The 21,533-nt window shown below is 40.9% G+C and overlaps 1 protein-coding gene and 1 long non-coding RNA gene across 6 annotated transcripts in view; one reads left to right on the forward strand and one right to left on the reverse strand.

Annotated features, from left to right (window-relative positions):
• The first annotated feature begins 3,962 nt into the window (after positions 1–3,962).
• Positions 3,963–6,242, forward strand: LOC309356495. 2 transcript variants are annotated; one of them, XR_014162821.1, is made up of 3 exons: positions 3,963–5,357; positions 5,436–6,062; positions 6,102–6,242. It is a non-coding gene; the product is annotated as an uncharacterized lncRNA (long non-coding RNA). The 2 variants fall into 2 exon arrangements; XR_014162822.1 differs by having other exon boundaries at positions 3,963–5,352.
• Positions 6,243–6,386: 144 nt separating this feature from the next.
• Positions 6,387–21,533, reverse strand: part of DPH6 (diphthamine biosynthesis 6) — a 239,935-nt gene continuing 224,788 nt past the window's right edge. For all 4 annotated transcript variants that reach the window (XM_081886627.1, XM_081886628.1, XM_081886629.1 and 1 more), the window contains one exon: positions 6,387–8,985. In XM_081886627.1, the coding sequence (XP_081742753.1) occupies positions 8,867–8,985 (119 nt within the window). In that variant the 3' untranslated portion in view covers positions 6,387–8,866. The remainder of the gene's footprint in view (positions 8,986–21,533) is intronic.

Raw genomic sequence — 21,533 nt, forward strand, 5'->3', positions numbered from 1 at the left:
GGCCAACCAGATGCCTATGGGAAGCCGACAAGCAGGGTCTGAGGGCAAGAGGACTCTTCCCACTTGTGATCCCCAGCAACAGCTCTTGGCTCACTGCTTCCAGGGGTGGAGGGAGAGCACAGCCATCATGGCTTGCAGCTATTGCTAGCCTCGTCCTCTGTGAATTTCTCTGATCCTCTTTTAAAGCCAACCAACTTGATGGCCATTGCTACCTCTGGTGGGAGCAAATTCCATAGTTTAGCTGTGCATTGTGTGAAGAAGTGCTTTCTTCTGATTGTCCCGAATCTTCTAATCCTCAGCTTCATGGCCTTGAGTTCTAGATTGTATAATTGCAAAGTTGGAAGGGCTCACAAGGGTCAACAAGTCCTACAGCCTGCAAAGCAGGAATCTTTTGCCCAATGTGGGTCTCGAAGCCACAACCCTGATGAATCTCACGCTCTTCCTACTGAGTTGTCCCAGCAAGTATTGTGAGGAAAAAGAACTTTTCTCTACCCACTTTCGCCAAATTATGCATAATTTTGTATGAACATTGGATTCCTGGACATGAGAACCACCCACCCACAGCAGCTCCATCTTATCAGGATTCAGCTTCAGTTTACTGGCCCCTATCCATGAATGACTGACCCCAAAGTATTGTCTTTTCATATCACACATCTTGCACTGGCTCCCGGTGGAGTATAGGGTCAGGTTCAAGGTGCTGGTTTTGACATTTAAAGCCCTTTGTGGCTTAGGGCCCTCGTATCTACGGGACCGCCTCTCCTGGTATGCCCCGCAGAGGACTTTAAGGTCCATGAATAACCATAGTTTAGAGGTCCCGGGCCCTAAGGAAGTCAGACTATCCTCCACCAGGGCCAGGGCCTTCTCAGTGATGGCTCTGACCTGGTGGAATGCTCTGTCCCATGAGACTAGGGCCCTTCAGGACTTAACCTCCTTCCGTCAAGCCTATAAGACAGAGCTATTCCGCCTGGCCTTTAATTTGAATTCAGCCTGATCTTTTATTTCCATTCTCTTCCTTCCCCCTCCCCTTTTATGAAGATCACCCACTCTGAGACCCCACAGCTAATTCTCCCCTGGCCTCCTTGCTGGCCCAGGTAGTACCAATTCAGCCAGCTAGCCCTGGGGATTATCTAATTGATTTTTGAAATTTATTGTTACTCATGTTTTTATACTGTATTTTATGCTGCTTTTATAATTGTTTTAAAGTGTTTTAAATTTGTTGTTAGCTGCCCTGAGCCTGCTTTTTGAACTGGGAAGGGTGGGGTATAAAGAAAAAATTATTATTATAAATATAGGATAGTTAATATCCACTTTTTGAAAATACACAACTATCTGAAGCCTATGAAAGCCTGTTTCTGATTAGATCCTGGAATGTCCCACTTTTCCTTAGGATGTCCCTATTTTCATTGGAGAAATGTTGGAGGGTATGAAGTTATCCAACGCCCAAGCAGTCTGAAGACAATCCTGTATAGGGAAGTTTTTTAAATGTTTAATTATGTTTTTATATATGTTGGAAGGTGGCCAGAGTGGCTGGGGCAACCCAGCGAGATGTGTGGGGTATAAATAGTAAAATTATCATTATGGAATGGGACGTCCCTATTTTTATCAGAGAAATGTTGGAGGGTAGGCTGATGTGGTATCCTATAGGCGTCCTTGGTCTAGAATTCCCATCAACCCTAATCAGCATTGCCAATGAGCAGTGATTATGGAGGCCAAGAACAATACCCTCTGTTCTAGGTATTGCCAATAAGCAGTTGTACACAATTCAAAGAAACAGAGAAAGAATGACTTGAAAAACAACAATTGACAAAAATCCACCCCAAAACCAGAATAAAAGATGCAAAAAAGGGGGGGGGCATTTGCATGTAACATAAGGGTTCATTTCTCAGGTATCCAGTCTTTTTTTTTTGTAAATTAAAATTTTAAATATGTGTAAAAAATTCAGTGTTCAGATGAAAGTAAGTTATATTTTTTCCAAAAAAAGCTTTCAAGATCTCAAGTCTGTAGTTTGAATGCTTAGCTAATACATCAACACTGGCTAGCCTGCCAAAAACACTAAAATACACGGAAAGAGATCATAAATTAGTAAATTGTCAACTCTTCTTAATATGAATCTCCAGTGCCAGACACAGTTATAATAGTAAAAGCAGGTTACCTAAAAATAAGTGCCAGAGTCTAATCAAAAAGCGGAGGGCAGTTTTTATTTTAACTGGGTTTGTAGAAGTAATCTCGATTTTAGAGAGGCCGCCATGATTCAACTTGGACACTTGAAAATCTTGCACATTTCAAATTTCAGTGTTCATCTGGGGAACTATAATACCACACAGTAGAATCTTTATTAAATCAGTGCATTCATTTATTTGAGATAAAATGTTTTATTCAATCATTGTATTTTGATAGAGTAGACTATAGCACACCAACGCAAGATAATGGATTGAACAGAGCATCCTTGAAGGAGAATCACTTGCTTCAGATCACCTCTCTTTTCCCCAGGAGACATTCCGCTTCCAACACCCGCACAAATTCCAAAGCTTGGGCAGATGCACCAGTGATACCTGGTGCAACAAATCAGATTTTGATTCACCTCCCTATAAAACTTGGGGAGGGGTGAATCAAATAATCCCTGCTTAAAATACCACAGTGTCATCTTTTAACCTATCTAGGAAGATCGGCTCTGGTGCTTTTATGGCAGCTCAGCCATGTGTACTGCAAAGGCTCGCTAGCATCGAGGCTATCATTTCGACAGCTTTCAGGAAGAGAGAAGCAGAAAGTTATATTCCACTAGTTTTCCTCCTGTCGTCCTGCTTAATCATTCCGTTTAATCTCCTTTTCTGTAATTAAAGACTTTGTAGCACATGCTGATGCATGTCTACTCAGAAGTAAGTCTAATTTATATTAGTGGGACTAAACAACAACAACTCCCAGGTAAGTGTGTATAGATAGCACTGCAGCTTTAATCATGCAGAAAGTTTATTCAGGTCGGTTACCTATTACATAAATTGTTTGTATGTAATGGTTGTTATTATTACTACGAATATATTGTCTTGATACACATCTCTTCATACACTGAAAAAGATACACACACACACACACACACAGAGAGAGAGAGAGAGAGAGAGAGAGAGAGGGAGAGAGAGAGAGAGAGAAAGAAAGAAAGAAAGAAAGAAAGAAAGAAAGAAAGAAAGAAAGAAAGAAAGAAAGAATCTTCAGGTTGCATACTGTTAACACAGATTCCCTTTTGGATTGAAGTGCTCTTTCTCTCAAGATTGCATTTGCAGCATTGGCGTACCTTGTGAGTCATAACATGAATAAATTGTAAATTTTCCTGAGGGTTTAATACAAATCAAGGAAACCGAAAAATTTTCTTTTGTTTGTATATCTATTTTTTTAAGCCCTGAAAACTAATGTCTTACTGTGGCATTCGTATTTACACTCCTGAGATCAAAACCTGTCTAGGTAAAATCTATTGCACTGTCAATCTGGTGTAGCTTTTTGTTTTTTTAGCATTTATAAATTTCAAATATTAAACCTCTTTACTCCATTTCTCCTCCCACGTCAGAACACACAATCTGGTTACAAAGAGACCAGGAGAGAAAAAAAGGGGTGCTGTTTGAAATTTCTCTCTTCCAGCAGGCCAGGTAGTTATGATGAAAGAATTTCAGCGTTAAAAAAAGATAAAAAGGTGTTAAGACGCTTTCTTCTGTTGTGTAAGTCCCGGGTCTCTAAGTGAAGCAGCACCTAACTTGCATATCAATATTGAACAAATTGCCTTGTTCCTGTTTAAAAACTCAGCAAACCTGGCTGATATACAACAGGGAACAAATGTGAAATATTCCAAAGACAAAAAGTCAGTGTTATCAGAAGCCTTCCCATAAAGTTTCCTTTATAAGTTTCCTTTTATTCAATTGTGAACCCCTGCCTAGACCAGTGGGTTTTTTTGCACCCAATATAAAATTATAAGTAGACATTAAAAATGGTTGGAAAAGGGTTGAAACTCAAATAGTAGGCATTATTATTTTGAAAACAGCAACAAAAACCACACCACATATTGACATATTTGAAAGCCTGCCATCATTTGTGCAGGTTATACGAATAAATAGCACCTTGATACCTTTCTCTTAAAATGAAAGCAATATTACAAGTAAGAGGAGGAAATATGCTTGAAACACTTTCCAGGCTCCTTGGATGTGATGGAAACCACTGAGCTATCCAGATACACACATGGGACGCAATCCAACATAGGGATGTTACTCAAGTGATGTGGGAGATGCAGAAGCACAGCTTCTTCCTGGACCACTGGGGCAACACCCAGGCTGTAGGGCATGGTTGCCCATGATGCTGCTTCTTCCCACATCAGCAATGCCCTAGATTTGGGAGAGTTGAAGCTGCTGTGGCAAAGAACTATGTTATGAACTCCTCCCAGTTCCTTTATGATGCTACCCTAGAGTTCTTTGATAGCAATTGCTGCTCTGTTCTTTTCGGTGATTCGCCATTCTGCATCTGTAGGAGGTTCCCCAAGATGGAAATGAACCTGGCTTGTACAAAAAAACCAGGCCAGGCCCCATCTGCAGAATACATTCAAAGCAGTAATATACCCCCTTAAACAGCCACTGTTTCCTCCAAAGAATCCTGGTAGCTGTATTATTATTATTATCATTATTATTTATTAAATTTATATAACGCCCTATACCCACAGGTCTCAGGGCGGTTTACAAGATAAAATTACAATATAAAAACACAACATACACAATCAAAATATAAAGAGAAACAGCCCTCCACACACACAAAAAGTTAGAAACAATTAAAAACAATTATTATTATTATTATTATTATTATTATTATTTTTTAAAACACACAATTAAAAAGCAGTTTAAAAGAATGTAACCAGTATCTCTGCTGGGCAGCGCAGGAGCTGTCCTTTTGTAGTCTATCAGTCCTAGGCCTAGTGGAGAGAGGCAGGAGAAGGGCCCTCAGACTCTCAGCAGGTGTAGCAGTAGTTTGTTAAAGGTACCAAGAATTAATAATCCATCTCTTTTCTCAGATAATTTTGGGAACTGCAGCTCTCTGAAGGGAATAGGAGTCTCCTAACAACTCTCAGAACCCTTAACCAATGCTGTTTTAAATGTGGACCTAGTGCAGATCATAGTTCTGCGTTTTTCAGGAGTAGCTGTGAGCCAGCTCTGACACACTTGAAAGCTTTGACCTTCATCCCATTTTCTGTTTGTTAACTTATTACCTGCTCACTCTTTGCTCTGAAGCAACAAAAGATAGAAACATGAGATTAAAACTGTCTTGATAAATATAAAGCCTGTATCATTTGCAAAATTATTTCAGTGCCACAAGATATGAAAGGGGGTGGGGTGGGGATAAACAGAGAGAGAGAGAGAGAGAGAGAGAGAGAGAGAGAGAGAGAGAGAGAGAGAGAGAGAGAGAGAGAGAGAGAGAGAGAGAGAGAGAGATATGCTAGGGTTAAAAAGTTTAACTAACATACCCCAGTCATTTGCCAGTTATGAAAAAGTTGTAGAGATTAAAAGAAATATTGCTTTTGACTGATGTGCCAGTACATTGGTTGACAGCACGGTGTTGTTCACTAAAGAAAAGAAAGAAAAAGAAATGTGACCTCCAACATTCAGGCTGTGCTGGGACAATTTTTAAGCACGCCTATGCCTTCCTCTTTCAAAAAGACTTGTCAGTAGTACACATGAAAAGGATATTGGGATTATAATCAATCACAAGCTGAATATGAGTCGGCTATCTGATGAGGCTGCAAAAAAGTCTAATGCGATTTAGGTATCCATTAATAAAACCGTAGAGTGGTATCCAATTATGGCTGGAATCTGTCAGAGGAAGTGGGGAGGCAATTTTTGCCAATTTTCCTTCCCCCTTGTGATTCCCTCTGTATCTGTTCCACAGTGCTGGGGGTTGCCAAGAGCAGATTTAGGGGGTATGTAGGGCACTATAGGGAGGGGTAAACTGGAAATTGCCTTCTTCTCTGTTATGCTAATGGATTCCCTTCTATCAGCATATGGATATCACCCATAGATTTCCAGTCCTGTGAAATAATAGTCACACTTGGTTCTGTGTTACTAGGACCTCATTCAGAGTACTGGACCCAGTGCTGCACTTTCAGAAGGATACAGGCATATTGGAACTGATTATGAGGAGGGCAACGAAGATGGGCTATGGAACAGAAAACGAGGCATATAAGAGGCTTAAGGGACTGTGCATGCCTGGTCTAAAGAAGAGAGGACTGAAGGAAACCCTTTTTATTTTATTGGGTTGTCCTTGCTTTTATTTTGATTATGTATTTTGTGTTTTTATTTTGTGATTTTATCCTGTGAACCGCCCTGAGACCTGCAGGTATAGGGTGGTATACAAATTTAAACAACAACAATAACAACCATTTATTTTATTAAAATGTTGAAGTCCTGTACTCCCATTGCAGCACCACCATGCAGGCTCACAACTTAAAATATTACAAATTTGTGAAAACAAGTATAGAAAACACATAGATCAAGGAGACAAACCCAGCAGTCAAAATGAAGCAAAAAATTTTATGTCACATACCAGAAAAGTCTGCTAGAATGAAATCGTCTTTAGTAAACAATGGAAAACAGTGAGGGAGCGGGGGCAGCCATACCTTGTAGGGCAAGTAATTCCATAATCGAAATGGAGCCATCGTGACCTGTCTTATGCTACCTAAAAATGCTTTCATTTTAGGTCTACAAATACTTAACAGCTCCACTAATGCAAGCACTTTGGGCTGTGCAACAGAACTTCCCCCCTTTCTCATCTCCTATTGAGCCCCCTAAATAAGTTCTGGGTCCCCCCCCCAACCTTCTGGAGCAGGGACACAGAGGAAGTAAATAGGGCGGTGAAGTTCTGCTGTTCAGGCAAAACTGCTTGGATAAGTGTTTAGTTGTATTCTGCCCTGGATAACGTTCTGCCACACAGACTAGGACAAAGTCTAGATTGAATGGGCCTAAGCTACAGGAGAGTAGATTTGGGTTGAACACTAGGAGAAAATTCTTGAAGGGATCGGAGTCTGACAATAGAAAAAATTAGCTAGAGAGGTGGGTCCTCTTTCTTATTGGACGTAAGGCAGAAACTGGGCAGACACGTGGGGAATGTTGTAGCTCCAGATTTACTGCACTGAATTAGTGGGTTGGATCTGATAGCCCACACAACCCTTTTCTAACTCTACAATTCTGTGATGTGCTGAAAACTTCTCCATCCAATGAAGTATAAAGAGCTGCTTTGCTGCTTTCAGATGGAATGTCCCCGTGCCATAATCAATATGGGATGAAGCAATGGAGAAACCTCTTAATACATTCACAGCAGCAGGGCACAGCCTCACCGAAACCAAGTGGGTTTCAGCTGTGGGCTTGTTGCAGATACTGGCAAATTAAGCCTGTGAGTATAATTCACTCACATAAATTTTGGGCTGTGAAAGTTTCTAGGGGGCATCCAGCCCTCAACAACTGTCTGATGGGAGTGAGAAAAGGGTTGCTTGTAAAATGCTGTAAAACACAGCCAGAAGCTCAGTTCAAAGCAGGATCAATTTAATCAGAAATTTGCACAAGGCAAAACTTTTATCTTATGGCTGCAGGAAGATCCTGGCAGCCAGATCCATAAGAAAGTCATGAAATAATACATTAAAGGCAATGGGAGCAAAATTCAGACCTTGGTTTAGCGAAAAGCTTCTCCATGGAATTACTGAACAGAGTGGCTTCCATATTCTGTAAGCGCACCAAGTTTAACTCCATTTGCACCAACTGCAGTCCAGAATTGTCCAAATGACTTTTGAGACGTTAATCCCTGTCTGAAGGCATGCTGCTGGAAGGTCTCGTTTCAATGGCAGATATCTAGCTGATGATGCCCCCCCCCAGGCAGAAGCTGATGTCTGAACATGTGCTGCCACTACCATCACATGTGGCAAAGGGTGCAGCGGAGGAGGAAAAGTTCCCGAGTCAAGTGGCTCCATTTGGTAATCCCAATCTAGAGATCAGCCACCATGCCAGGAGGCCTGCCACTGCTGCCTGGTAAAGCTCTCCCATCTTGTAGGTAGGAGATGGCCTTTTGCAGATGCCCCTCCCCGGAAATGTCTACTTAGGGAAGGCTGTACCAGTAATGCTGGAGCTGCGGCGATGGATTTGTATTTGCATGCTATGAATACTAATAGGCACTCTCTGGAGGCTTCATTTTTTACAACAAATTGGTAGTGGATCCATTCTGAGTACTCAGTTAGGTTTTCCTGCAGTCTGCTATGGGGCATGAATGAGCCCCTTGAGCTTTGGCAGCTGTTTTCCTCTCAGAGCTAATGATGGGATCCTCATGTGTGTACAGGACTCTGGATCTCAGGCAATATGGGGCCATTTACTGTACTTATGACAGTACAGTACATTAAGCTTAACAGGGCTGTGTCAGCATAAATAGTGCATTCCCTTGAAACAAGACTCTGATCAACAGAAGGTACACCAGTATGAGGAAATTACCAATTAAGGGCAACATGTTGAGAATCTTCTCCAAAACTATCAAAGGATGTATAAATGTAATTAAGGGATTTTCCACGTAAACTTAGCAGTCTTCTATAAAGGTTATGTTAAAGCAATGGAGTATGATCTGATCTTGGTTATGAAAGATACAAGGCAGGAGAGATTATGGAGTTATGGATGTGACATTTAAATTCCCTGTCCGATACCATATTCCAAAACTTCCATGCTGAAAAGTGGGGGAAATGGTATCTTTTGCCAAAAGTTTCAGGTACAGACAGGTCTGCTTGTTAATGCACCACCATCATTTTCAGTACAGTCACGTGATGTCTTCTTGCATTTATAGTGGAATGAATAGGCCAATGCTCAGTGTTTAGCTACTGGCTGAGCCAACACACTATGTGAATAATTTTGTTACCGGGTAAATCCATCACAGGTACCATAATTAGAGCTGGTGCTTTCCTGCCCATTTGCTCTTCGAGATGTCCTCGGAGTCCTGCAAGATAAATAAACAGATCCATTGATACCTTTCAACTCATTTAAGCATTCAAAAACAACATAACCACATGCTGCAAATAAGCGTATTTATCTAAAAAGAATGAAAAACAGCCTGATTAAAATAAAGAAATCCCTTTGGTATGATTCAGCACAGCTCCTTTGACATTTTGATGCAGAAAGTTCAGATTGCGGCTTAATGCAGGAGAGCTTTCCCCACAGTTTCATCCTAGTTTGTTGGTTGAAAAGCCAGGAACTTGGTAATATCATAATTTCCAGTACTTCTTTTCTATAATGTGCTGTACATAGAAACTGCCTCAACCACACAAATGGTACTGTGATTTAATAAATAATAAAATAAAGACAACTTGGTGAATTCTGCAAGTTGGTTCCAAATGCAAGCTGTTTATGTAATTAATGTAGAAGTAAACAATCCTCTTTTATAGTTCTTGTCATCTGATTTTTTAAAGCACGGACAGGAGACTGAGACATGAGCTCTGGCAGTAGACAAAAGCAGTCAGATAGCTTTGATACCAACTAGCATTTATTTATGAATATTCTCCTATTTGTGTACTCTGCTTTTGTTCTTATTTACTGGTTTATTATTGGTTTCTTGAAATATGTTGCATTTCTATATGCTTAGGTTTATGTTGATAATACTTGTGTGCAAGTCTTTTATTATTAGGCTGGTTCTCCTATACCAATCCAGTCACACACCAAGATCTTCTTCCGAGGCTCTTCTCTTGGTTCCCTCATCATCAACAGGGGCCAAGTACTATTACTTCAGGGGCAGGCAAATATTTTGCTAGGCTTTTAAACCCTTTTCAGCAGATTTTGGTTTTTATTCTGATTGCAGTTTTTATCTTCTGCACTATGCTGCTGTTTCATTGTTTTCAGATGTGCTGTGTATGTTTGCAGAATGAGACAAATTTTGTATTTTTATTCTTCTTGTCAGTTATACAAGGAATGCAGATTAGTAATGAAGGTGTGGCGTATCCAATTAATTAATAAGGGAGAGGGAGCAAATAAGGCAGTACCATCACACAGATTTATCTTTAACACTCACCTCCAAAGAAATAAGACAAGTTCCCAAAAAATTTCCTCCTAGATTTTTTTTACAGTGCAGACATGTGCCTGTTTAGAAGTAACCCCCAATGTTCATTGGAATTAACTGTAAGTGCACATAGCAATGCAGCCTCAATATGAATGTTTCTTAAATGTGTAGAAATGTGAAATGTCATTTTGTGAACAGTTAACTAGGTGTTATATTGTATCGCTTCTTTTTGTTTTGTTTAATAAACTTTTTTTTTTAAAAGAACTCAATTCAAGATTGTTTTTCAACAAATTTATTTATTTGCTGGCAAATATGATTGCCCCTCCAATGTTTCATGATGCTGAGATCCACAGGCTAATTAATAGATTTCATTAGATTTACCACAAATCCAGCTCATTCAAATAATGTATGAGGATAATTTAAGAAAATGATGGAAAAGTAATTGCAAGAAACACTCCTTTTCTTAATCAAGTTATAGTGCATCCTTTTAAGGAAAGTGGTAGTTACTAAGCTATGTTGCACTTTTGTGGCTAAAAATATTTTCTATATCTGTGCAGCAGAGTACAAATCTGAAGGACACTGGGGAGGGGGAAAGATGCTGGATTTGGCTTTTAACTGGCCTCCCATTGTCAGATTCTACAATACTGCAATTGTAGCAATGCAATGTTTCATACCATTACAAAGCTTAGCTACAGAAAACGTTATCCTTTCCCTACAACTTCAGAGCTGTCAACAACCCGTGCCATTCAGAGACAATATGGTGCTGCTGATTATTATTATTATGATTATTTAACTTAACAGCTTTACGAGAATAGACCATTGTCCAAGGCCTTCTCATGCAGATATTGCATCGCTTGGAAGGGGTTAACAGATGGAAATGGTTGATGTTAGAGGTGAATATTGACTGAGCTGAACCCAAGATCAATAGTTGCCTCAGAAGTCAAAAGGACTTCATGTTCCATGTTTAAAACAACTTGGTCTATGTTTTCCAGCGATGCGCTCATTCAGGGTCAGCTAAGCACCATTGCAATGAGGCAACTGGAAATGTACATGGCAGCTACATTTGCACACACTTGTCAAGTGGATGAGAGGCAACCCACTGAGAGCACAAACTAGCAAAAGCCTTGCCTTTCTCCCAATGAAATCACTGGCACATAAGCCTGCCACTGTTTTTTGAATTTTTGTTGCTTTCAGTGGGCTTTCATTGGACTGGGATCGAAGATGTCAACCCATGCATTATTAGCATCCATTTCTTTTCCTTGAATATGTTGAAACAAGAGTTCCACTAATTTAATTTTTACCACTCAATTAAGCAATTGCCCAGTACTAAAACCACATCAAAAAAGGAAAGTATTTTATTTCCTGACAGAATATTTGGCAAAACCACTGCAGCCTTTAGAAACCGAAACCTATTTAGAGCACGTATGAGGATAGGAAGAAGGGGAGGAGAGAGAACTACTTTTAAGTTCTGAGATTTAAAGTGCACGCTAATCACAAATTAGCTACTTAAGTGTTCCACACTAGAAAGGAAAAAAAGATACACAAATATAATGTCATCCTGATGGCTTTTATGTAAGCTAATTCAGGCAGAGAGCGCCAATATGCTGCTCTATTAACATTATACAATGGCTGTAGTGCAGTAAGCTGTTGCTTAAGTGCAAGTTTAAGCCAAATCTATGCCTTAGATCAGAAACAAGGCTCCTGCCATTGGCAGCTATAGCAGAGGAACACAAGGACTAGTCTCTGTCCTCTGAAATGAAAGCGGAGGAGGGACATTTTCAGAAAGAGCACAATCGTAGGCCGGAGTACTAGATTTTTTTTTTCATTTGTCCCTGTCACGCTCCTTTTGCTACCTTTCCTCTCTGTGTTTTAACCAAATACACTGTTATATCACTTAGCGCAGGTCTTTAAATCCCAGAGCTAATAAAGCTCCATTGCTTCAGCTGTATGGATTTGACATGCAGCATGTGCTTTGAAGAGAAGCTTCACAGGGGATCAGGTTCCTAACAGTCGACTAAGAGTTTCAGTCCCCACAGAGGTGCCCCTGGCGTGCTGAGCACTTAACCCTTCGACCAGTACCAACATGACTGTTCACAAATTATTGATGTCTCTAAATCCCTGGCAGATTGCAGACAGGTCTTGTCTCCCTTGAAGCCCAAGCATATGGCCACTAATGGGATGGATTAAGAAGAAAAAAATACATGCAAACACTCAGCCTTTGCCACATGAATGTAAAGCCACAGAAACAGGAGAAGGTGATTGAACTGGACTGAACACTGCTAAATACATGATTAGCCTCTTGTTATGGATCATTTCCATTGATCTATATCTGGTTTTGCAGCACAGTTTAATTAAAGCTGTCTGGAACAAGCCTGTCCCCTAAATGATCAGCTATGCAATGAAAACGTGAAACTTGAGGAAGCTCGAGGCCTCTAAAAAAGCCTCACTGACTTTGTGGTAAAATAACAGTAGCAGGAAGGGAAATATATTTTCTGCACAAATGAACTGTTTTGTCGCAGCATCTCAGGTTCCTGAACGTGGTTTTAAAAACACAACAAATCTCGTTTCCTTTTAAGTTTGTTCTTAAGGTGGATTGCTTTTCACTCCCAAATAATTCTCTGGAAGCCAATAAGCTTACTTGCAAGTTAATTATTTCCTGATAAAAGGGTCTAACAGTGCGTCCTAAGCACATCTATTCAGAAGTAAGCCCCTCTGAGTGCAATAGGATTTGCTCCTAGATAAGGCTGTACAGTACAGGATTACAGCCTAAAATGGGGGGTCGGATCCAGCCCGTAGAAAATGGCCCGCCAGCCCCAGGAGCTTTATCTCCCAATCTGATCAGGACATAAAGCACTCTGCCTGCTCTTTAGAGATCCTCCCATCTCAATGCTCAACACTGCAGTACTAGGACTGCAGATAAAGCCGTCTGTCTGCTCTTTAAGAGCAAAAGGCAGCACACAAGGCAGCCTCTCCGCCCCTGGTGCTAGAAAAGCTGATTGTGTGTCCCTGTGTGTGTCCCTGTGCATGTCTGAGAAGAGAGAGGGAGTGTGTGCTGTGTACCTGTATGCCTGCTGAGAGGATCTGCTGGACATGTGGTGATTGTACATGTGCGGTGCAAGTGCACATGTGAACACACATATACACCTTAGCCACACCCAATGCTGGCATGTTGTCCTCAGAGGGGTGGCTGACTGTCAACAAGGCGCTTGGGCCAAAAAGGGCTATTCAATTTTTTATTTTACTTCTAAGTCACGTTAGAAAGACTTACACTTAAACATATTTAATATTATCGGAACTGAATGGGTTTTAGACAAGCATCTCAGGGTGGTTTCAGATTGCAGCCTGTCACTGTAGCCGTAAACAGGATATACAAAATTTACAAGAATCACATAAGCAGGCCCAACAAGCAACAGATTAACCATAAGGGAAACTGGCAAAACTACAATTGGGACAAAAATGTAAATTTCCAATTTTACCAAATACCTAGGTAAAAAACAAATGCAGGTCATTCTAACGGATTAAACAACCAATGGTCCAAGCGACCGTTCTCACCCAATTTTTCACTTATGGCAGCCCAATCACTTTCCTTTTCTCTCACACACAAGAAGGCCACACTCTGTGCCCACAGACACTCACTGTGTGGCTTTTGAGGAATTTAACACCTTTTAGCCACACCGCCCAGGCTCTTCCAGTGGAAGACCAAAACTTTATAGACTCCACTGGCCAGAGAGTTCAATAGCTCTGCCTGCCCTCTACAACAAAGAGAAGGGAAACTAATGCTGTTATTAGGTTTGATAAATAATAATAATAATAATAATAATAATAATAGGTCACCTAACAAGGTGCCTCTCATTCTGTTTCTCCAGTCATGAACTTGGTGGCAATGGCCGGGAAGATGTCCAGCGTTTTCCATTTCCCACAATGCCCCAGAATGATGCTTCATTGGCTCTTTAGGGCACTGTGAGAAAGTGAGAAGGCAGGGTGGTTTGCCAGATGTACTCAGCGCCACCTCATAGATCCTCAATGGGCAGATGGGTCAAACGGGTCAACATTAATGGGTCCTGGCAGCTACTGACAACACTGTGTCCTGCTCCCAGCCCTGGCCATTTGATAGATCTGAAGCCAGAAGTACTGTTGGAAGTACTTGAGAAGCTCCAGTGAACCACCCACCCTCCTGTTCAGTATTGACTGCTATTAGCCTCTTTAGCGCATGTAAGTGGCATTCCTCTTCCTGGAAACCAGACACAATTTGGTTTCCAGGCAGACCTGAGCACAAGGGAGTCAGTTGGGGAATGTAAACTTTAGTTCCTTTCTTTCTTTGTCCGGACAGCAGGCCAGTCTTCATTGAAGGTACCCTCAGTGACCTCCCTCAGTCTCTAAGACGTGCAAGAAGAACTATCTCATGCCCTTTAATAGGTCTCAGCAAAGGCCTTATCTTGCTGTCCTCTGACCAAGAATGGCTTCTTGCAGTTCAACTGCACACCTGGTTTTTGTCCCAGAATAAAATCAAGGCTCTTCTGCCTCATCCAAGTTACTAAAGGAGCAAAAATGCAGAAAAACTGGCGTCACTGTCTTTCCGATGAAATGCAGCAAGGCCAGTAAGGTCACAGAGATCACACAAGCCAGAGAGGCCATACTCTTCTGAAAAATGAGAAAGATAATTATTTGTTTCATTTTAAATATATTTCTCATCCTGCCTTTCCTTTTTTTTAAAAAAAAAGCCTCCAGTTAAAGGCAGCAATAAATATAGATAAACTATAGGCGATAAAGCCACTTCATATTTATAAGCTTTCAGGAACAGAATGATTATTGAGTGTCAGGTAAATTCCACAGCTGGGGAACCACCACAGGAGAAACCACATATCTCTGTCTCAGAGAGTCAAGGGCAGTGGGGCACCCTGAGAAGGGCCTCAGAAGATGATATCATTTGGCCTGCAAGTCTGTAAGGGAAAAGACAGATACTATTGTCATGAGTAGGGAGAGCACTAACATTTATGGCAATTGTGCTTTCTAAGAGCTGAGTCATTTGCTGAGGAAATGAAAAATTCTTGACTTTCTTTTAAAGTTAAGTAGATGGTTACCATTTCCCCCCCAGAGCCTAATAAATAAATAAAAAACCCTGTAAAGCATTTATGTTATTTTTAGAGAAGGTTCAATTATGGGCCTGTCATCCTACACAGTACATCCTTTTATCAGGCCACCATGCTAACTTGTTTTTTTTCCACAGTAAAGTTTGCTTAATGACCAGTTTAACAATAGATTTTTCACTGTAGGTGTTAATTAGAGCTTTGTGGACTCTATAGGATTTGTGCTCACTAAACCCTGTAATTCAAGACAAAAGAGGTGGGAAGCACACCAGCCCCCTTTCTCTTTCCATGAAGACTTGACGGTGACTAAACCAAATCTAAAAAAACAACAACCCCACCGCCACACAACCTTCTCTTTTCTATGGATACCCAAAATCATGCCACACCGCTTCAGAGCAGAAACGACAGCAAAGAACCCTTTTTTTCAGAATGCAGTTTCCGAACTAAAAAACCAAGCTCTACCATCACAATAGTCTTTGATACAGATGTCACAGAATGTTGCTGTCTCCTCAAGATTATTGTGAGAAGTATCTCTTCTTAGTTGTTTGGTGTCTCTGGACAGTAAATCAGCCTTGAGTCTCATCAAAATTATCCACATGAAACAGACTGGTCTGATATATCCACTCCTCACTTAAAAGAGCTTTCAGTTATACTTGCTGAGACAAAAGGGCTGATTCACATACTGTTGTGGAGACAAAAAAAACAACCTGTATATGGTGTGAGGCATATGCGGACTACATAATCCCTCCTCATGTGTAGAGCATAATGGATTTATATTTATGAGGCATCACAGGATCCTTCTAGCCCACCTCAGGTAAAGAGGCAATTGTCTTGGATTCTGCTCAGCATACTTTGTATCCTTAATAAATCAGTTAATATAAATCCAATATGGTCTTTCTAAAAAGAAAAAGTTTGCAGCCAGTGCCTGAAAGACAATAGTGATAGGGCCTGGCAAAAGGACCTGGGAGAAATTCCATAACCTGGGTGCCAACACTAAGAAGGCACCACTGACTTCATTAAGATGGAGCTGTATCTGTTATTATTTTGGACTTGTGTGCACATGCTCAGCACAATCAAATATGGCAAGTTGAATGAAGAATTAAGAAGCTTTTCTTGGGTGGGTGTCTAGGGGAGAGAAGAGTTCATATTCATGACACGAATCTTGCATTAACCTAGAATTCCTCTGAAAGATGTGTATAAATGATGATTAGAGGACAAAGACTAGGCTTTAACTTTTGAGATGTTGTCTGAGTCACACCCAGCAAAGACCTACTGAAATAAATGGATTTGAGTTAGCTGTTCCCATTGAATTTAATGAGTCTACTCTGAATGTAACCTACAGTGCAATTCTAACCATCCCTAGTCAGAAGAACGTCCTATGGAACTGAATGGGTCTTACTCCTAGGTAAGTGGGGTCTTTGTTGAATTCAACCCTTTGACTATAAAATTACACTTACTGCCACAAAGTACACACTTCAGTGGAATGGTGTTCATGAGTGCTATACTTCGAAGACCAGTCTCTATGATTACTAAGAAAGTAACACCAGTAAAACACCACATCCATTATTCATCAAATGATTGATGCAAATTCCCCTACACACTAGTTCTATGGGGCCTGAGTGATATTTGAGACTCTCAAGGGTATATGGCTACTGGCATGTAAGCTACAATTCTGAATTTTGGAGGAGTGGTATTGATGTGTTGCAAGTTGAGAAATACAGTATTATATGGATAGATATGAGCAAGCCAGAGCCAAGTTATTAACGAGATGGGGGGGGGCTGGCTCCCTCCTGCTATTCCCACACATTTCATTATATAAAACGTTGACCTGACCTGTACACGTTGCTACTAATGCTTCCTTCTGTGGGTTTGCGCTTGTAATTAGTTGTGCCATGCTGGCAATGCAGATTTCTCCCCAGTGAACCTACATATACTAAATTGTATCAGCTTGAACAGCACATTTGGAGGAGACACAACCCTTTGCCTTTTCTTTCCTGTGACTGATTTACAACTGCTTATCGCGGTACACAATCCCAAAGCACTAGCTAGTATTGAGATCACCTGGCAGTGATTTGCAAAATCTGAGAGGTGGTAAGTAAAGCCTTCAGGTGAGAGCTGGGAACTTTGCTAGGGCAGTGTTTGGAAAGCTCTGCCTGTGCCTTCTGTAAATCAATGACTTTTCTCCAGGGCCGTCAATCTGGCACCTTTCACAAGTGTTAAATTCACTTAAATATTTTCCCCCCTTAAGAAGCTGTCATGAGACATACTGAAGCAAATATGTCCTTTAGTGGATACACATGGACTCTGTTGTAACAGTGTCTGTTAAGTGAGCTGACATCCTAGGATGATTTAAAAAATAAATAAATCCAACATTTGTTGGGTATCATCGTATTCTCTATGCCAAATAGTTTCAAAGCTGGAAATAGCCGAATGAAGATAAAAACAACAACAATGGAATGCTGACCAATATATGCTTAAAAGAAATGGAATACTGTTTGCTTTGACCATAGATGGACAAAATCTATGCCATTTTTTGGCAAACTGCAGGTATATCATGTTGCTTGTCCTCAGCATGTGTTGTCCTCACCTTATGTTGTCTAGAGATTCTAAGCGGAATGATGCTAGCATAATCTCTGACTTCCTCTAGAGAAGAGAATGATTCAGAGTGAAATTGTACATGTGTGCCTGAATTTATCCTCTTTGTCCCCAAAGATTTGACAACTTCATGTTCATAACTCTTTAAGCTTAGAATTGGAAACCAATATATTGGGGTGGTAAAGAGTGTGAGCTTCATGAAATTCTTGGTTTAAAACAATTTCGGCTACAAACTCATTGGATGGGCTTAAATAAGATACTCTCTCTATCCCCTTTATGCTCCCATCTGCAATATGAGAAAGTAAGAATACTTTAAGACTTTCCATGGTGCTTTCAATGATTGCCAAAGTGCTTTGAATATGCAAGAAAACACAACTGTGTATAAATGCTATACTATAGATCCATTTTACAGAAGGGAAGTAGAATTATTTGCTTAGGGCCACTGAGGACCCTAAACAGAGATGAAATTAATTGTGTCTTTACATTTATTCTGCACCTCTGGAGTGTGGGCTTATAATGAATGGGGATCACAGCAGGCATGGGTGGCAGCGGCTGCGATTTAACCTTTTGTTTCCCTGCTACATTCCTGAGGAAAATGCCTCTTCCACAGCAAATAACAGCTTCAAAAGATTGCACCAAGGGAAGAAAGAGTTAAATTCCCATCCACACCTGCTGTGATCCTAATCATTATAAACCCCTCTTTGGGCCTGAGTTCAAGGCTAAGCTGGGATCTAAAGCTAAACCATACCTAAAGGCATACATCTCTCCAGCCTCTATTGTTAAGAACAATAAAGAATTATATTGGAAAAGCTAATGAGAACAATGTTAGAAGCAATGGGTCTTACCAGTTATTTGCATTTCGTGTTCATGATTGTGTCAATACATTACAGTAAGGTTAAAGGTAGGACTGCAGCCATAAAGTCGTAGGATTAAGTCTTCCCCAAGACTGTAAACCACATGCAGTGACAAAAGCACCAACCACCACACTGAACATGCTAAATATGATTCATTCATTGTAGATCATTTCTATTGATCCAGCTTTGACTTCTCAGAACAGTTTAATCACAGCTGCCTGGAAGAGGGTAATGGATGGCTTAGGGGATTGGTTACGGGATACACAGCAAGCCATTCTCAGGTCACAGGTTCAATCCCACAACTAGTTTGGCAATTACCAGAAGTCGTTATTACTGTATCTGGTGACTTATGTGAAATAAACTAGTGGAATTTCATTTGAGTCACTCTCGAGAAAAAAATACGCACTTGCACACCCTTCCTAAACATCATAATCAATACCAAGGGTGTGCAAATCAGAATGTTCCTTGAGCCATTTTTTTTTTTTTAGGACAGTGAGTGGCAGTGACTCCATCAAATTTATTTTGCTAATAAATTTGCAACCATACAAATGCAAGCGTACTAATTTGCTCAGGGCAACCTCTCAGAGGTTCGGCATCTATGACACACAACGTGCATATGAATCAGTAATGATTCCGCACCATGCTATTTTACTTTGTGTTTACTATGGAGAACAGCACTTTGATTTCTGAAGCCTTAAGCCACATCTGCAAAGAAGGCTATAAGCAGAAGTTGGCTCTAGCTGATATTGGGTTTATTAAATGAAGGGCGCTGAGAACGGAAACTGATGTGACGTTCTAATCACTTTTGAGAAACATGAAGGGCTAGTGATGGAGAGGTGACCTTTATCCCAGCAAGGAAGATGTCCCCATAAAAAAGAAGGCCAAGTTGTGAGGCACAGTGAAACACTGTTGTGATTTATTCTTGTACCTGTTTCAGGGAGGGAGGGAGGGGGAACCCTACTGTGACCCATGGCCACAGCATCCAGTTTTAATAATCTTACAGTACTGCTAGAAGGAAATAAAACATCCAATAAGAGGTGTCAGTTGCAAAATGAAGCAAGATGCCCACTCTCTAAACCAATCTGTGGTCATCACTGGTACTATATTTGCCATAGGCCCTAACTTGTCAGTGAATATCAGGCCCCCTTCATTAAAGTACCGGTACATGTCAGTGAAAAGGACAGGGTCTAATGGAGGTTCAAAAATGATTCCCAGTAACGTCGTGAATTCTAGTGATCCAATAACGAGAACAGTTATTTTAAATAAAAACTAGATTAAAAAATAAATAAATGTTTTAAAGCTACTATGATAGTGTTATGGGGGAACAGAGATCGCCCAGATCCCAGGGTGCCAGATTTCCTCCTCTAGATTTTTGGGTGCTGGGATTTAATCAGAGTGCTGATAATTAAGGTGAGTTGACAGGCTGAGCTTGTTTTTCTGCCAGATAGAGAGGCAGAGGCCCACAGCAAAAGTCACTAACAAGACAAAAGACCCTACCGGGTAACCAAAAGGGAGGCTGCCAGGCCAGACCAACGTGGGTGTGATGTGACACAGAAAAAAGTTGTCCTTTTATACAGAGGTTTCTGACAAGTGTTCTGGGAATGGGGACGAAAAATTGGCAGAACTCCATGTGCACTGGCTGGCAGAGACCGGGGGCCATGGCTGGCTGCTGCTTTTGACTCAAGCTTGCTGAAGCTATGACAGGAGCAACGAGATACATTATTCAGGTGTAATGTTCTGCACCCTCTCCATTTAAGGTTTCAGCTGTAAATAGGTGTGAATAAACCATATTTCCTAAGACACTGCAGACTCCTATGTTCCTTGATTTTGCAACGGAAACACAACTCTGGGCGGGCGTCTGGAACCTGCTGGAACCATAGTACTGCTCGGCAGAGGTTGAGGGTGATGTGTAACAATAGAAACAGATCCTCATTTTTACTAGTAAAAATGTACACTAGTACATGGAAAGGGGTGAGGAAAACCCTCCAGTGGGGTGGAAGGCTTGATAGATTACTTTGCCAGAGCACAGTTACACCAATTTGCATGCTTTTGTACTTAAGCAAATCAATTTACTTGCTTAACATCATGGATCCCATCCTCTTTGAAACTAGGGCAAAACTTCCAACAACAAAATAGTAACAATATGGATGTCAACAACAATCCATTAAGAATAAGACCAGAATACCAAAACTTGGTTCTGCAATATGATTCTCTCTGGTCTCTAGGGTCACTCTGTTGTGTTTTTCTCTCTGTTGTGTTTTTATATATTATGCTGGAAGCCACCCAGAGTGGCTGGGGCAACCCATTTGTATGGGCTTGGCACAAAAAACAAATAATACCAATACCAATACCAATACCAATACGGTGGTACCTCGGGTTAAGTACTTAATTCGTTCTGGAGGTCTGTTCTTAACCTGAAACTGTTCTTAACCTGAAGCACCACTTTAGCTAATGGGGCCTCCCGCTGCCTCTGTGCCACCAGAGCACAATTTCTGTTCTCATCCTGAAGCAAAGTTCTTAACCCGAGGCAATATTTCTGGGTTAGCGGAGTCTGTAACTTGAAGTGTATGTAAACTGAAGCATATGTAACTCGGGGTACCACTGTAATAATAATAATAATAATAATAATAATAATAATAATAATGACAAAGTATTGTGCAGTGACTCATGGGGATTCCACATTGTGGCTTAATCTAGCAAAGAGTCATTCAGATAACGCAAGCAGGTTGTGGGCAACATTTTCTTCTTTTAACATTAAGGTAAAGGTAAAGTACCCCTTCTGACCAAACTGCGGGAGACAGAAGTGCCTGGCGTGCTCTGGTCCATGGGGTCATGAAGAGTCGGACACGACTAAACGACTAAACAACAACAAAAGGTACCCCTGCCCGTATGGGCCAGTTGTGTCCGACTCTAGGGTTGTGCGCCCATCTCACGTAAGAGGCCGGGGGCCAGCGCTGTC

This window comes from Podarcis melisellensis, assembly GCF_964234715.1.
Source record: "Podarcis melisellensis genome assembly, chromosome: 1".
Classification (NCBI taxonomy): Eukaryota; Metazoa; Chordata; class Lepidosauria; order Squamata; family Lacertidae; genus Podarcis; species Podarcis melisellensis.